Source organism: Tursiops truncatus, chromosome 20, assembly GCF_011762595.2.
Source record: "Tursiops truncatus isolate mTurTru1 chromosome 20, mTurTru1.mat.Y, whole genome shotgun sequence".
NCBI classification, from domain to species: domain Eukaryota; kingdom Metazoa; phylum Chordata; class Mammalia; order Artiodactyla; family Delphinidae; genus Tursiops; species Tursiops truncatus.
The window spans coordinates 2,152,180-2,169,671 of record NC_047053.1 but is presented as its reverse complement, the minus strand read 5'-3'; the positions used below and the strand labels follow the sequence as shown (position 1 = coordinate 2,169,671).

The 17,492-nt window shown below is 47.7% G+C and overlaps 1 protein-coding gene across 8 annotated transcripts in view; it reads right to left on the bottom strand.

Moving 5' to 3' along the window:
- Positions 1-17,492, bottom strand: part of SPECC1 (sperm antigen with calponin homology and coiled-coil domains 1) — a 267,975-nt gene that overhangs the window by 83,330 nt on the left and 167,153 nt on the right. For 5 of the 8 annotated variants that reach the window (XM_073797313.1, XM_073797315.1, XM_073797314.1 and 2 more), the window contains 4 exons: positions 15,821-15,894; positions 15,290-15,468; positions 2,914-3,059; positions 1,706-1,806 (listed from right to left, as the gene is read on the bottom strand). In XM_073797313.1, coding sequence (XP_073653414.1) covers positions 1,706-1,806; positions 2,914-3,059; positions 15,290-15,468; positions 15,821-15,894 — 500 coding nt within the window. Of the gene's footprint in view, positions 1-1,705; positions 1,807-2,913; positions 3,060-8,781; positions 10,208-13,722; positions 13,754-15,289; positions 15,469-15,820; positions 15,895-17,492 lie in introns of those variants that run through there. The other 3 variants (XM_073797317.1, XM_073797318.1, XM_033847765.2) reach the window with 3 other exon arrangements.

Genomic DNA, 17,492 nt, shown 5'->3' with positions numbered 1-17,492 from the left:
AAATGGAACCATCAGTAGGATGGATAAACCATCAGTAGAATGGTATATTTACACAAAGGAACATGACACCGCAACGAGAAAAGAACTGCCACAAAAACAGGAATGAATCTCACAGACTCAGCGTTGAGCAAAACCATCCAGTGACAAAGTCTGAGGTCACAGAGAACTAATCTGTGGTGAGAGGTCAGAGAACGGTTCTTTCTAAGGGGTCACTGACGAGATGGTGGCATGAGAGCCCCTTCTGAGGTGACAGACATGCTTTATCTTGGTGTTGGTTACACATGGAAACATCCAAGTTACGTATTGAAGAGGTCTGTACTTCACGGTATGTGAATTATAGCCAGTGGTGTGCTGCAGCTGGTGTGTACCTGCTCATAGCGCCGACGGATAAGTCTTCAGGAACCGTGCAGGCTAAGCTACTAACCACGGCTGTTATTAAAATGAGACTATGTTAAAAGCAAAAGTAATAAATACTCAAAACTCATTGCTTCCTAATTATTTGTCTACATTTTGCTAATGGGGTTTTCATACCTGCCGTGTCTGTCTTGTACAAATACTATCTAATGTACATCTCTTCTCAACCCCATATGCACTGAGGTCGTAGAAAAAGCTTGAAATTGGCCACAACGGGAATATTTACCAAGAAATTGGCAAACACTACAAATCCGGGCTCTTTCCCCCAAGGAGCCAGTTGTAAAACATTTACTAGCAAACTTGTGTTTATAGCTCAGTAAAGATAAGTAAAAATGAAGCATGACCTCTTTCACTTTTATTAAATAAAAAGTGATTATCATAAAATAAATAATTGTCTTATTTGGTTTTACACAGAAGGTGGTGGAAGTTACCTTCAAGGGCAAAAAAGTGAAAAAAGTATTTTTTTTAAAGCTTAAAAGACCCCAAACAATGTCCGTAACTACTAATAACATCAGAAATGGAAGCTGCTGACGACAAGATCAACCTTAGCTCAGCAGAGGCAAAATGCTGAGCACTACTGATAACAACAAAGGCCCTGGTCACAGAAATGCCAAGAGGCTGTGGTCTAAAACCTTCAGGTTTCACATGCAGTTACATGCAGTGAACTCTAAGAATTTATAAATTGTAAACATTCTCTCTCTCTGGGGGCATTTTAAAAAATCGATTGTTTGAGTAATATACCCAGTTCAATGTCCACTTCTAATAAAAATTACAATCTTCATTTAACTGAAATCTTTGACAGTGTCATCTTATGGGAAACCAAGAAAGAGGCATTAACAAAACTGTATGACAGGGGCTTCCCTGGTGGCGCAGTGGTTGAGAGTCCGCCTGACGATGCAGGGGACACGGGTTCGTGCCCCGGTCCGGGAAGATCCCACATGCCGCGGAGCGGCTGGGCCCGTGAGCCGTGGCCGCTGAGCCTGCGCGTCCAGAGCCTGTGCTCCGCAATGGGAGGGGCCACAACAGTGAGAGGCCCGCGTATCGCAAAACAAAACAAAACAAAACAAACAAACAAACAAAAAACCGTATGTCGTTTGCAGCATCTCAGACCTTCCTCAGGAATCAAAAGGCAATTTTTAATGCAAGTTTCATTATTATTATTTTAGGCGTACTAAAAAAATGTTCCATGTGCCTCAAAAAAATAAACCCACTGGTTTTCGGTTCCCTTTTGTTGCCTGGGTACCGTGTGACACCAGCCCTACCCCCTACCCCACGCCGTTGGCTCTGATACCTGCATTGGAGACACAGCGGCAGCTGGAGTGGTCCTCACGGGGATTCCGCTCAGGGGGCTCCTGGAGGCCTTATGGACAGAAATGTCCTGCCCAGCTCCACCTGCCAAGAAAAGAGATGGGGACATTTCTACGCTGCTCCGGTTCAAAACAGCAAGTAATAGTTCCTGACTTGCTACTCTTTTTGGTGACTAAAAAAGTATCCCGTGATGCTAATTAGGTATTACGTGTACTCTTTCACCCTCTTCTGCCCTGGACCAGTATTGAATTGGGGAATGAGTTGGGGGGAGTTGACTAAATGGGGGCTGGTCTTAGATGTAGGACACACGCGGAACAAGAAAACATACAGGTGATGAGTCACCTACAGCAGGCAGAACAGAACACTCTTGCATAAACCATTATTGTTCATTCCTTTCCCACCTTCACAGACCAAATGGAGTCACTGAGCCTTCACAGCTTCCAGTCTTTGTAGTCTAATCTTAATCTAATTTAGCCCCGAACTATTTCAGCAGAGACAGCATCCTAGGATTAGCTGTTACCCTGGCCTTCCAACACAACAGGCGTATCTGTTGCAATCAAGGGAAAAAATAGATTGCATTTTGGATACAGACACATCTGGTTTCTTCTCTTTACTGTATTTACAGGTGTACAGTATAGAGATGCATTTTTCTCATGTGGTGGTCACAGTGACTAAAGGTGACTTGTGAGTCAGGCAGACATTGCCAGAAAAAGCTGGGAATGTCCCACGATCAGGAACGACACGTCAGCACCAGCGGCCACACACGAGACCAGGGGGAGAAGCATGTAACAGCACGTTCTAGGATAAAGGAGCCCAGGGTGTCAGCAAGGCGGCCGAACACACAGATCAGCGCCTCATGTCCCAAGGGACGAAGCCTCTGGCTGGCCCTGCTAATCCTCACGAGATGATAAGAAGGCGCTCAGCAGTGACCTGGATTTAACAGACACAGAGGCAGAAGAGGAAGGTGGAGAGGCAGCAACTGGAGTTGCGGAGAGGAGGAGAGGAGAGCTGACTCTCTCTGTTGTCTCATTGGAGCCCCAGAGGGCATCACGCACCACGTCTACACGTGGATGGTCTGGGAAGGGCCCCGTGGTCACGCCAACGTGGGACCAGGGTGGTGGAGGACGGGCTTGATCCATGGGGCCACGGTCTGAATTTGAGTTTTGCTTATGAAACAAAATGACGAAATACCTGGACGCCCCAAGTCAAATGACTTGATGAGGGATTTAACGGTGGTTGCAGACTCCGAAGATGTCGGAGGAGTTCTGTTCACGGAGCCGCCGTGCCACCGGCCAGGAGCATCCACCTGGGAGGGCTCCGCGTCTTCCTTCACAGGTCTGCACGGCAAAGAGCACATCAGATTGAAAAGGTGGAGGATGTCCCCACGGGACACAGGACACAGAGGGAAACCACCAACGTCGAGAAGAGAAGCAAATCTGGGAGGGGGATCGCAAACTGAAAATCCTGTTTTCCGTACCAGCTTTGCATTTTAGGAAATAACGTGGGTACCGCTCTTAATTTGTATCAGAGATGTTTTCTCCGGAATGGCCAGAGATAGCATTTTTCTATGCAGAGTGACTTGACATGAGCTCTAAATAAAAAGGATGTAACTGTAAACTGCAAAAAAAACCCAGACAAATGTTATTTATCATAAAACAGTTAGCTTACTGTCCGTGGTGGATACAACGGGTTGGGGTGTCGATGGGAATCTAATCCCCACCTGGCACACAGAGGTTCGAAAGACGACATTTCGGGACCCCCTGCAGCTAGGATTTCAGATGGGGGATTTAGGCTTCTGCCAGAAAGACTGGACAAGACGTGCACCAGGACCTGAGTCAGGAAGGAGAGGCCGGGCACAGGGCCTTCACTACGCTGAGACAGACGGAAGCAGAGGCAAGGTTCTCCTGCTGCTGGAAACTGGGGGCAGCTTTCCGCCCAGGCAGGCAGCTTCCTGGTTTAAGGCTCCCCTTCACGGCAGAGGCAGCAGCTGGCCTGGCAGCCCAGTTCTGTGTGCTGTGACTTCGAGCGTCGTTCCTGGAAGCTGAGCCTGGAGTCTGTTTCTCCAGCAATCCCCCCATCCCCCAACAGTCCTGCAAGCCCTTTAGTACCTTCCTGCTTAAACCCCCGAGGCTGCCATCTCTTAGGTACAAGAGAATCCTGACTCATATGTGTTTGCCCCCCAAGAGGATGGTAACTGTGCTCTAGAGCAACACTGCAGCTCTGCATGAGCTGAGGCTTCTCCGCTCTCCCACACTTTCCTGGGGAGTTCTCTCTGTGGTTTCCAGACTGCAGCACAGACTCATAGAAGCGCCTTTTAAAGACAGACCATCTGCGTCAATCCTCCCATGCATGGCTTCCTCATCCAGGGGACGTTGGCCTGTCATTTAATCTCCCTGTGAATGTGCCAAGACAACACCTCCTAACTTCCCATTCCTAAAGCACTGCTCTTTCCATTGTGTCAAATTGCCACAGCTGTTTTGCAAAAAGATGACTAATTTATGAGAATACGGCTCAAACAGAATACTTCCGGCAAGGTCAGTGGAAGTTTAAAATATTCATTTATTGATCTTTTTGAAAGGAACCTAGCTACTCATAAGCTTCTGCGGTTGAATTTACTTGTCCTTAATCCTCAAAGCTTTCTCCTGTTGTTCTGTAATCAACGTGAGTAGAATAAATTTAAGTGAAACAGAACTTAAAACGCTTAAGTCACACTGCCCTACACTCTTGTCTCCACAGTCCCTTCTTTCGAGTGAAAAAGAAAATCAGTAAATTGATGACTTTTTCTGGAACGAAATATCAGGTATTTCAGAAATTGGTAAGGGTTTGTTTTTTTTTTTAATCGAATGGCGTTGGTTCTCTTTATTTTCCCTGTTGTGTCACACAGTATAAAATCAGATGGTAAGTAGGAAGAGAGAGAGAGAAATCAGGTTAGGTGCGAGCCGGGGAAAAACCTCTCCTTTCTGTCCCAGCCATTCTCAGGAAGGTGATACAGAGGGCACCTTCTTGCCCATCCATGTACCCGCCCTGCCACCTGGCCTGGAGGATTTAGAGCACCCCTCAAAGGAAGACTGTCGTTAAAAGTCCACTTCTATTGCACTCCCTGATAATTTAATAAGAATAAAATTACATTCCGCCGAGGTGCTCCCTTTGATTACCTAAGTTTCTCTGTGACTCACAACATCAAATGATACAGACGACTCATTTCGACACCATAAGGAAGTAGCAAGGATGCAAGAAGCAATCCCAGCCCCCCTGCTTTCAGGTGTCAAGGGCAGCATTCCACACTAGCCACGCTAGTCTGCTGGGCTAGGACAGCAAGAATGAGTGTGAGAAAACCCAGCCAGTTGTTTAAGTAGGTTAACGAAGCTACTGGACTAAAGACCTACCACGTTACATAACAGCGATGTGTGTGTGTGTGTGTGTGTGTGTGTGTGTGTGTGTGTGTGTGTCTAGGGAGAAGAAGCATAGGTGTGTGTGTGTGTGTGTGTGTGTGTGTCTAGGGAGAAGCATAGGGGTGTGTGTGTGTGTGTGTGTGTGTGTGTGTGTAGGGAGAAGATGCATAGGGGTGTGTGTGTGTGTGTGTAGGGAGAAGACGCATAGGACACTGTTGGTCCCATCAGTGCTGTAACCGTGAGCAGGGACACCTCCTGGCTTCAGACTGTTGGGATCGACCAGCAACAACCCCAGCGATACACCGAGTACGACATTCCCTCTGTTCTGCGGAAGAATAAAGACCCTGTATTCTATAAAGAATACTAAGAAATACTCAAGCATACAACCAGGTGTACACTAACCAATTCACTAAGTAAAGGAAACACTCCAAGGGCCCACTGCGGGTTAAACACTGTTCACGGTCAGCCACGGCCTCCTAAGACACACGAGAGGCTCTTGGGTTTATCTGTAAAGTAAAAATCACACGTGTAGCCAACGGAGCCTTGGAAATCCCTTGAATCGCCCAGAACGGCAGCTTGCACGGTGCTGTAATACAACTGCACACAAAAGCAGCTGCTCTTCTTGCGCTTTGCACAGTCTGCTTCTCAGGTGCAGGTCAGACAGCTGCGTCGTTTAGCGACCACGTTTAACCAACCACAGAAACGAGGCATGTTTCCCGTCGGCTCCCAGCATGTACAACTCTGGTGACAATGAATAACTTCCACAAAAAAATCTGTGTCTGATATGTAACTCCACGGCCAGTACCATGGGTCTTAAAAACATTATCTAATATACTTTTCCGCAAAAACTCCATAAGTTACAATCCTTCATTTTAGATGAAACACTTGATGAAGGTCATAAGGCTGGTATGTGGTGAATCTGGGGTGAAAACCCAGCTGTTTGATACGCCTTACTCAGGTTTTTCTATGACACGTGGGTGTCCTGGGAGAGGCACAAAGGGCTCTTAAAAAAAAAAGGTAATAATGCTGATGGGACGTCTTCTCCAAATTTGTTTAATGTATATTTAAGAAAAATGCTACCAATATTTCTTTCCTTGCTCGTATTTTTATGGGGTAATCTGATCTTAGCAGGTGGCAACCCATCTCTGAGAATGACAGACAGTCAGTTGTATGTGAAGTCACCCGAGGCACCAACACAGGAGATGGGGGCGTGTCCTGCCCGTGGACCACGTCCCCTGCTCGCTGACTGCTGCCTACCTTCTGTACCTCTCACTGGTATGTAAACATGTACACGCGCCTATGTCTGTACTTACCCCTTACTTATTAAATGTTGTCTAATGCCTCTAACGCACGGCTTCCCTTGTCTGGTTACAGAACAGAATCTTCAAATAGTGTCGGTTTTCTACAGCTCTTAGGTCATCACACAGGGCACAGCTCGGCATTGCTGCTGGTTTTGATCCAAGGACGTGCGAGTTATTGCTTGCAATTAGCTTTAAGGTATTCAAGGGTTAACTATGTTTGGGAAACGTCGCATTACACCACTGCTGCCTCCACCACCGGGAGACTAGTTTTTGTAAAGAAGACGGGGCACGTCAATCTCGCGCTCAGGACAGCTCTTTCCTGAACAACTGAATGGAGCCACCCAGGCCCTTCCTGGGGCCGCACAGACCGACGGCCCGTGACTCCCCTCCACCCACTGGCTTCCGGACCAAAGCCCGGCCGCCTGATGCTCTCTTCCTCTTCTGTCCTCCGTGCCTTTGCTCGTTCTATATCCTGATGTGGAAGGAAACCTTCCCAAAGTGTTTCTTCTTATTATGTACAACACAAACCTAAAAGAAGTCTGCAGGTCCACAGCGAGACAGAAATCAGTTAAGCATTCTGTCTCAGGTGTCAGGGTCCTCGGAATCTCTGTGTAAGTATGTCTATGACAATAAAAACAAACAGCGTAAGACAGCATTTTGAACACAGCCTCTTACCCTCCAAATCCCAACAGCAAGAAACACAGGAATACATCGTAAAAATCCTGCATCGGCACCAGAAACTACAGAAAGATAGCACGTCCGTGCCTCAGACTTTGAAGAATTTCTGCGACGCAGAGAGTAAGTGGGGGAAAGTGACAAGAAAATTACTACCGGTTTACCCCAATTCCTTGCAAAGAGATTGAAGATGTGGGAAACCCCACTGAGGCCCCGGGTCCTGGAGGGCGGCCAGGGCTGGAAGCAACACCTGGGGGACAGGCAGAGCACCCCTCCTGCAAAGGATCAGTGACACAAAGAAAGACACGCCCGTCCAAGGAGGCCAGGGTGGTTGATTCCCGGCACAAAGGACAGTAGTAAAAAGGGGCAGATTGGGAAAGGCCACAGGACACGCCTGAAATGGACAACGGCCAAGCAAAACAGACCCCCCAAAACCAGCTCCTCCATGCTGCCTCCACCAAACAGAGAAGAAACCGGACACGGGTGAAGTTCCCCCACGGGCACCTCTTCCTCTGCGCTCCTCCTCGCCCTGTCTGTGTCTGCGACGTGCCACAGAAATTTACGTTAAAGAGGCTTCCTTCAAGTTTAAGATACGAGAAGATTTCTAGAGCAGTCAGGCAGAGTGAGCACAGATCGAAGCAGAATCCAGACACTGATCCTGGGCGAGTGACAGGCCCTGATACACTTTTATCCACTGAAGCAAGAATAAGTGATGGGAAAAAACAGGCCCTGATCTATGAATAGATCTCACAGCATAAACTGAAAAGGATCACCGCACTCAAAGGAGAACAGACATTTGTAAATACGGAACAGGAAACAGATTTAGACACTTAGAAGCATCTGCCTTCAGAATACAATAAAATTCAAGAAAGTATATGAAGGATGACACTTTAAGATGAAAGGCCGAGTGTCAAAAATTACATTAGCAATCTAAGAATCCCATGAAGACAGTTTAAAGCAGAATCAGCTCCAGAGAAAAAAGAACAAGGGCATCCTGCGAAAGTCTCTCTGAAAACGGATGAAATGAACGATGTCAAGGTGGGATTTCAGTTCTGCGGGCAAAGGATGGTGTGGTAATATAATAAACAGTGCTGGCGTGAATGGCTGTCCATCTGGAAGAAGAAGACCCACTCCTCACATCAGGCTAAATAAAGAAAGCAGACCAAATGTCCGAGAGAGTATGTGTGTAAAACAGATGAAGAATACTGATTACCTTCCAGGACGCTACTCAAGGGGGAGAAGGATGAATATTTTTCTTTAACACCTCCATTTTATTACCGGTTCACCTAATATTACTTCATAATTAAGAAGAAATCCCATACAGTAAATCACCAAACAATCTACTATTTGTTTTTAAATTTCAACAAGACAGTTCTAGACTTCAAATACCATGTCCTGTACTTTCCAATACTCCAGAATCTTTAATTAAAAATTCATTTATGCAAAATTATTATATTTGCTCCTTGCCCTCGTTTTCAATAATGAAATCATTTTTTAAAAAATAACATTTGTACTTAAACATCAACCTCCTATCTACAACTTGCATTTAAAATACCATTTGCTTCTGCCTCAATTCCAGTCATCTGACATGGCTTTAAAGTTCTGAAACTACACACCCTGGAAAATTGAGAACAAAGTGACCGGAAGGCCCTGCAGAAACGTGGCCAGTGATTAAAAATCAGGCAAAAGACTCTTCGAAATAACGACATGTTTATTTAGCGCTTCATAAACGCTTACATACAAAAATACTCGACAGTCCCCAGAGAAAGATCAAAATATGTGGGGCAGAGACAGCTGTGCATTTGAAGCTGAGATTGCCTTTTTCTTGTTTGTCTTTGAAAACACCCGGCAAGTGAGTTTTATATCATCCTAACGATTCTCAGTCCGAGGTAAAGATCTCCCAGTATATAAATTCCTGTCCCACTAGGATAACTCCAGCGAGTGTCAGAACTATTTTTACAGAGAGGACGTCGACCTCTCCTCTTTCTGTCACCAAGTCGAATTTTTCTAGTGACTCTGTGCTCTCTTGTTTGACACTCACAATGTTCTCCTCAGTTAAAGGGCTTTCCTGTTCCCGATTTTCCGTGGATCCCATCTTGTCTCACCTTCCTGATGACGTAGCTAATGGCCTAGAAGTTCTTCACATGAGAGCTGCAATGAGTTCTGCCTGAGGGAGGTTGCTGAACTGGACCCAGATCTTAACAAACGTACGTACTTCCAAGAGTTTCAAGTCACACTTTGAACCTTGGATCCCTCTGAGCTATATGCTTCCGGATTGAAAAAGTCTTTAGATTTCCAGGGTGAGTTTTATTCACGAGGCTTTTGTCGTTGTTCGTTAGTTCTCAGTTCAATTCCAATTAGCATCGTCCCCACAGAAGCTTATCTGATTCAACTACATCCTTCATGATCAAGCAAACATCGATGCATATTGAACCCCAAAGAGATTTTGGAAATCAGCCCAAAACATGGTGGTGGCTTGTTTCAGACAAGCTTAAGGAAGTCAGACCCCAGCTGGAAAAGGTGAAATCAAGACTGGACACAGAGGAAGCAGAACTTTCTAACTTCTTCAGAATGAGACATCATGCAGATGGTTTCCTGTTTCACCTAAAACAGTGTTAATTCCAAGCTTATCAGACACTGTATTCAAAAGGATACATAAAAGTAAACTCCAAAAAAGTAAAGCACAGCCTGGGCTGTGTTCACTCTGCACGTGCAACGCCACGGCCCTCGCTCAGCACTCTGGCTGCATCTCAAAAATTTTTTCACGACAGACTTTGTTTTGCAGAACAACTTTATTTCATGCTCCAAACAAAAGACTGCTGAATCTTCTGTGAAGAATAAAGAAAAAAAAAAAAAAAAGAGGGAAGGATCATCTTTGTGCAGAGTTGACTCCAAAATGCAAAAAGAAAACAAAAAAAAAAGGTAAAGAGACTTGATGACAATGACTGGGCAACAGTGGCTGTTCTAAGGAGACCGTTTGGTTCTTTATCAAAAGGTTATTTCTCCTCTACACATTCCCCCTTTCACAAAGAAATGGCTGTGGTTTCCCATCATGGCAAGGGCTGGGCGGCCTCTCTTCCACCACCTGCTCTGCTATAGCTGACAGATACCATGGAGCTGGAAAATAGAAACGGGAGGCAAAGGCTGGTAAAGGTGTTACTTAACGCAACACGACCTTAGTCTACACACACAAGGACTAACAGCTGGCGCTGTCCACGGGGAAAAGCTCAGAGCAGCACGTCTGAATTTCGACTGTCCCCATCTCTTTTGGAAGTCAAAGGTCTTCAGACAGAGAAAATGCTAAAACTTCAAAGTGTCGGGCTCCTCCCACTAGACCGTCACCAACAGACAAGGGTGTCGGCAGAGATGTCCAAGACCAACCAAATCAGGTCCCTGTGATTGACAGAATGGCTCGTGCTTCCCTCTACTGTCCTACAGTTAAGGCCAAAAAAAAAAAAGATTTCTTTTACTATTTCAGTATACACATTCTAAAGGCTTCCGGGAAGCTCACGCCCACTTTTCAAAGCAAATCTGTAAAGACAGGGGCCTGGGAGCAGAGAAGGAGACGTAGCTCTTTAGAATCAGAGGCTACAGCTCTAACGCCACAGATGCAAACTGAAGCTATAAAACATAAGTCATATGAGAGTGAAAGGATTATGCTTGTTGGGATACCAGAGGACCGGTTTCTACTTCGAGGGGCAAATAAAATGCCAGAGGCCCCCAACAGTTGGAGCTTCGCATGTGAGGTTCGCTCGGAAACTGCTCAGGAATCCCCACGAGAACTGGCCCCCTCGCTGGAGGGCCCGAGATGCTGTATCGAAGCATCCGCAGGGAGCGAGCTGGACAAGTCATCTCAGTGACCCAAGAAGCTATGCCTCCAACTTCCTACTTTCCCTTTCCAGTGACAGCTCCAGACACCCAGCGAGCGGCTGTGACACATTACAGCTGTAAGAACGACACACAGGGCGCACAGGCACACAACTGACGTCAGGGCAGAATGCACGTGTGCACACACAGAGTTAAAAGCCAATTCCAGAGAGTCTGGCAGTGACCGGCCGCCATGCTGCTCAGTTCAGAGGTGACAACAAGAGAACCAGTGGTACAAGCTAAACACACTGGGAACCTTCGACGTTCTATTTCAGAAACTGATACAGTTACTTAGGCACAGACGTTCAGTGTGTTTAACTCTTTAAGAGGCTGCTTATTGGTGTCGTACGATACATACAGCAAAAATCGAATGTCACCCTGAAAACAATGGTCCACACCGTGTCAGAGTAACAGGAGGCACACAAAGGTCTCTCCCTGCTACTGTTTGAGAGGCCCATGTCATGTACATGTCACCGACAGTGTCTTCTGTTAGAAAGGCTGCATGTGGCCCAGCAAGGCATTAAGTTGAGCTGCACGTGTGTTCTCTGAAGCCCAAGGACTCAACTTTTCAGGAAAAAGTTCTGATGTTTTGACTTTGGCGAAAGTTTTAATTTCCTTGTATTTCTCTTAATGGTTCAAAACAAGACACAGCCAGAGTTGAAAAAGTTATTCATTATCCTTCCATCCAATAATTTCTGTGTCTGGCAAAACAGATCATTTTCAGGTCCACAAAAACTACACAGGTTTGTTCAAATTTCTGGAAGAGAAAGAGGAGGTCCATGGCCCAGCTACAAGACGGAGATGCCACTGTGTAAGGGAGAACCAAGGCTTGAGCTGGGAACGTGGTACTGGGGGCACATGTGTCCCTGACTCCCCCATCAGAGAAAGGCTCCCTGACCAACCAGTCTCAGAACAGAGCTTAGGGGGAGTCTTAAAATCCGACCTACTCTTAACCTTCTCATTTTTTTTAAAAAATTTATTTATTTATTTATTTATTTATTGGCTGCTTTGGGTCTTCGTTGCTGTGCGCGGGCTTCCTCTAGTTGCGGCGAGTGGGGGCTACTCTTCGTTGCGGTGCGCGGGCTTCTCACTGCGGTGGCTTCTCTTGTTGCGGAGCACGGGCTCTACGCGTGTGGGCTTCAGTAGTTGTGGCACATGGGCTCAGTAGTTGTGGCTCACGGGCTCTAGAACACAGGCTCAGTAGTTGTGGTGCACGGGCTTAGTTGCTCCGTGGCCTGTGGGATCTTCCCATACCAGGGCTCAAACCCATGTCCCCTGCATTGGCAGGCGGATTCTTAACCACTGCGCCACCAGGGAAGCCCTTACCTTCTCATTTAAGAGAGGAAGGAGCTCGGTCTGGGAAGAAAACCTTGCTAGTTGGTGGCAAAGATGAGACCAGAGCCTCATTTTCCCATGTACCTTAACATCAGTTATTCTGACTCCAAAATAAAAATACCTCTGAAAACATCACAGGATTGAAGATGGCTAATGAGCTAAGCTTTAGAATCATCTAAAACTACGTTAAGTAATGTTCCACTTTAACTATTAAATTCTTGGGAATAAACGCTAACTTGCCTTCACACCCAGGCACCCCACCTGCCTGCCTACTGGCCTGTGATCCCTTGAATGCCAGTTGATGAGAATGTGAATCAGTCCATCCAGGGTCACAATCAAGTCGCTTTTCTGATGCTCTTACTTTCTCTTGATTGTACTTGGAGGACCCCATCAGAGAATTTTCTGCAAGCTCTTTGGCTGTGGCTGAACCGGGAAGGACTTCTGAGTTCTCGTCAGAAGACTGTCAAAGTCAAGAACCCAGGCAGCCAAGATGGAAACCCTCTGCAGCTCTGGGGCCTCGGAGGGTGTCAGCTGGCTGCAAGTCTGGCTCAACGTGGTAGGTTCAGGAAGAGGTGGAGCCATCTGCGAGTAACTTTCCAACAGCCAATGCTTTAGAAGGGCAGCTAGCCGGGGCAGCGCAAAATCAGACAAGAAACCACTCTGGCAATCATCTGAAGGGCAGTGACAGCCAAGAAACCCACGGACGCCTGCAGGGTTTCAGTAGCACGCCATGTTCTGAACTGCTGTCAGTTCTCGAATTTTGAAACATTTTGTGATAAGGGATTAAACTGCTGGAATTAGGAGGTAGGTTTGCAAATCACTGGAAAATCAAAAGAGAAACATACTGTGTTTGAAAAAAAAAGTGACCCTGAGTTTGAAAACGTTGGATGTAGCACATGGGGCCCTAAACTGTCAAGACGCAGGCAGATTTCCTATCGTATCAGGGTTCAAGTTGTATAATCTGACCTGTATCTTAGAATCTAAGTAAGAAATGCAGCATCCCATACAATAACTTATTTAGGGCCACCTCTTAAACTCAAGGCTTGTCTTTTATCATTTATCTGTAAATTCACGTATATATGAAGCAATGCAGGTTATGACGTGGTTCCTCTTCCAAAGACACACAATAGAAAAGCAAGACACATGGACAAATATACAAAAGCAGACACCAAAGCAAACCAGAATGACCTCACAATCATTTCAATAGAGAACACTATGAAATCTAGTTTTCCTATTCTGCTTCTCCCTTAAAATTCACGTGCTTTTGGTGGCCAGAGGGTATAGGTGTGACTATAAAACTACGATCTTGATTTTTATAAACAAAGGGCCGCCAGATTGATTGAAGCAAGTTTGGTAAGAGAATCAAAAGAGAATTCTGAGCAGAAATCTACTCCTTCCACTGCTGTGAAGTTCATGATACTATATCAGACCCAGAGGCTCAGGATCCAGCTCCTGTCAACCCTGGAAAACAGGTAAAAAGGGCAAACTGTACAAATCTGCACCCAGAATGTAATAAATCTGATTTTTAAATTCTACTACATCTTATGTTGAGAGACATCCAAAAATTCAAAATAACTTCTAATAACCAAGAATCTCAACATCAAGGACATCTATTCCTGATGGGGAAAGAGACAGCACTGCATTAGCTGAAGCCTAAAATACTGTAGATAGTCTTGTTTGTAAACCATTTCAATTTTAAGCAATAACCAACTCTGGGCTCACTTTCGGAACAGCTTATTCTGAAAGCTCGCTGTTAAGAAGGGCCTGCTTGGGTAACGGACTGTAACGATCCCCTCGAGAGCATAAGGGAATCACGTATCAGCCGGACATATGTTCTCCACGCTTACCCTTTCTAATAAAGTGGCTTATTTCAAGGTCTTCTGCAGGGAGCCCACGGGGGCTGCTAATACAGAAGCAGGTCCTGGGCCAGGACGGTGAGGCCTCCACCTGGTGGCCAGGCCCCAGGAAGCGGTCAGTTTCTCCCATTGGGTGAGGGTGACCGACACGAGTTGCCCAGACCAACAATGAGATGTAAGGGCATCCTCTCCTCCAAACCCAGAGGGGACTGGGCTAAAACTTTGTCCCCTCGAGTGACGAGCTTTCTCACCAGCGGGAATGGTGGTGACGGTGTTGGGTGGAATATTTCTACCATGGAGCTAGTTATGCCCTGGCCGTGGGGTTTGTTATACCCTGGCCGTGGAGTTAGTTATTCCCTGGCCGTGGGGTTCGTTATTCCCTGGCCATGGAGTTAGTTATTCCCTGGCCGTGGGTTAGTTATTCCCTGGCCGTGGGTTAGTTATTCCCTGGCCGTGGAGTTAGTGATTCCCTGGCCGTGGAGTTAGTTATTCCCTGGCCGTGGGTTAGTTATTCCCTGGCCGTGGGGTTAGTTATTCCCTGGCCGTGGGGTTAGTAATTCCCTGGCGTGGGGTTAGTTATTCCCTGGCTGGGGGTTAGTTATTCCCTGGCCATGGGGTTAGTTATTCCTTAGCCGTGGGGTTAGCTATTCCTTGGCCATGGGCTAGTTATTCCCTGGCCGAGGGTTAGTTATTCTCTGGCCGGGGTTACTTACTCTCTGGCCGGGGTTAGTTATTCCCTGGCCGTGGGTTAGTTATTCCCTGGCCGTGGGGTTAGTAATTCCCTGGCGTGGGGTTAGTTATTCCCTGGCTGGGGGTTAGTTATTCTCTGGCCGGGGTTACTTATTCTTTGGCCGGGGTTAGTTGTTCCCTGGCCGTGGGGTTAGTTATTCCTTAGCCGTGGGGTTAGCTATTCCTTGGCCATGGGCTAGTTATTCCCTGGCCGTGGGTTAGTTATTCCCTGGCCGTGGGTTAGTTATTCCCTGGACGTGGGTTAGTTATTCCCTGGCCGGGGATGGGGGCAGAGGGACCTGGAGGGAGGGGAGGGCTCAGGACAGACACCCAGCATCACGTGCGTGGATGCCGTCGGCCCTGGCCAGGAGGGCAGGTGGGCCCGGCCCAGGGTGCGTGCGGCATGACCCACCTGCCGCGGGCCCGCGCGTCCCCCAGGGCCTTCTGCAGCCGGGCGTTCTTCTCCTCCTCCTCCAGCAGCCTCCGCTTGACAGCACGCAGCTCCTGCTGGGCCTCGCACTTGATGTCGTTGGCCACCACCACCGCTGTCTGCAGGTCAGCCTGGAAGCGCCGCCACTCCTCCGTCTCGTCCTGGAAGAGCCGCAGTCCGCGCCCGCGTCAGACCGGCCCCCAGGCAGGGGCTGCGGGGCCCTGGGCGGGTCCCTGAGCAAGGCTGGCTGTAGCAGCCTCGCCGCCGCCGGGAAAAGGCGCAGGCGGGGCTGCAGCCTCAGGTGTCAGAGTGCCCGTCCTGAAATCAAGGCCACCTGAACTTCCCTCCCAGCCACACCGTTCATGGTTCCAGGACCCGGGCCCCGCAAACCTGCTATACGCAGCGGGCCAGGGAGTCGTCAGGGCACATCTCAACGGCGTCCACACCCATGTTCCCGGGGACCCCTCCAGTAAAATGATGGCGGCGTCCCATCCCTGCGTGACTGCGCCTCACCTTTATCTGCTTTGTCAGCGTCTTCAGCTGCCTCTCCAGGTCCGACTTCTGTTCCTCCAGTTTCATCACGTTGCCTGGAAATGAACAGGCAGACGGAGTTGGAAAAGTCTCAAGACCCTGGGGAGAAGCTAAGCTCGGAAGCAGAGCAGACCCAGATCCTGCAAGAGGCTTTGAAGTCCACCCCTTCTGCCTGCCGGGGCCCTATCTCAGCGTCCTGAGCACGGGAGCCAGAGGCGGGGGCTCCTCCGAGAGAGGGGGGGATGATTCGGGAAAGCGGCGGCGTGAGGTTAGGGCACAGCCTCACAGAGCTCCGGGAAGAGGGCAAACAGCGGCTCACACTCACACACTTACTCTTGGCCTCCCTGGAAGTGAACGCGGCAGCCTGAACGTCCTTCATCACCGTGAGGTGGAGGGAGGGCTTTAGCGTAACAGCGGATATGGCTGGTTATTACCGTCGTGACTTTTAGGTCAGTTTCTACAGCCATGGGACTTAACTGCAGTTAAAACTCTGAATCACTTGGGAAGCTTTCCAAAAGAGCAGATGTTCAAGCCCCAGACTCTGCACAGACTCAGAATCCCCCAGGGTGACAAGGGTCTGGCGGGTGTACGTTAACAGCTCCACTGGGGACTGGACTTCCTTTCCTTAGTAAAGAACATCTTACTTGGAGGGTGTTATGCTCAGTGAAATACGTCAGAATGAGAAAAACAAATACTCTATGATCTCACTTATACGTGGAATCTAAAAGTATACAACAAACCAGGGCTTCCCTGGTGGCGCAGTGGTTGAGAGTCCGCCTGCCGATGCAGGGGACGCGGGTTCGTGCCCCGGTCCGGGAGGATCCCACGTGCCGCGGAGCGGCTGGGCCCATGAGCCATGGCCGCTGAGCCTGCGCGTCCGGAGCCTGTGCTCCGCAACGGGAGAGGCCACAGCAGTGAGAGGCCTGTGTACCGCAGGAAAAAAAAAAAAAAAGAATACAACAAACCAGTAAATACAACAAAAAAGAAGCAGACTCGCAGACTCGCAGACATAGAGAACAAACTAGCAGTTACCAGTGGGGAGAGGAAAGCAGGGGCAATATAGGGGCTGGGGATTAAGAGGTACAAACTATTAGGTATAAAATCAGCTCCAAGGATATACTTTACAACACGGGAAATACAGCCAATATTTTAGAATAACTATAAATGGACTGACACTTCAAAAATTCTGAATCACTGCCTTATACACCCGTAACTTATACAATATTCTACATCAACTCTACTTCAATAAAAAAATAAAATAAAATTGAATTAGAAACTTAAAAAAAAAAAATCCTCAGTCCCTCTCTCTCTCAAGTTCTCTCCACGTTGCTGTCAAGAGTCGTTCAGTTTAAATCTGATCGCGTCCGTTACACGTAGTGTCAGTTCTCCAGTGGGTCCTCAAGGTCCCTCCAAAGCCGTCCTTGTCCATTAAGGACATGAACCGAAACTACCAGAAAAGCTTCAAAAAACCCACACATGGTCAGGTTCTACCCCAGCAGTTCAGGTTCACACGTGGGGCCTGAGGATTTGTGTTTGGGGTCAACGGTGCAGAAAAGGACAGCGCTCCGTAACTTCTTTTTATCTTTCTGTCCATTCCTCTGAAGGGTCTTAAGGGGGAGGAGCGGTTCATTTCAAGATGGATTTTCGTGTCCCC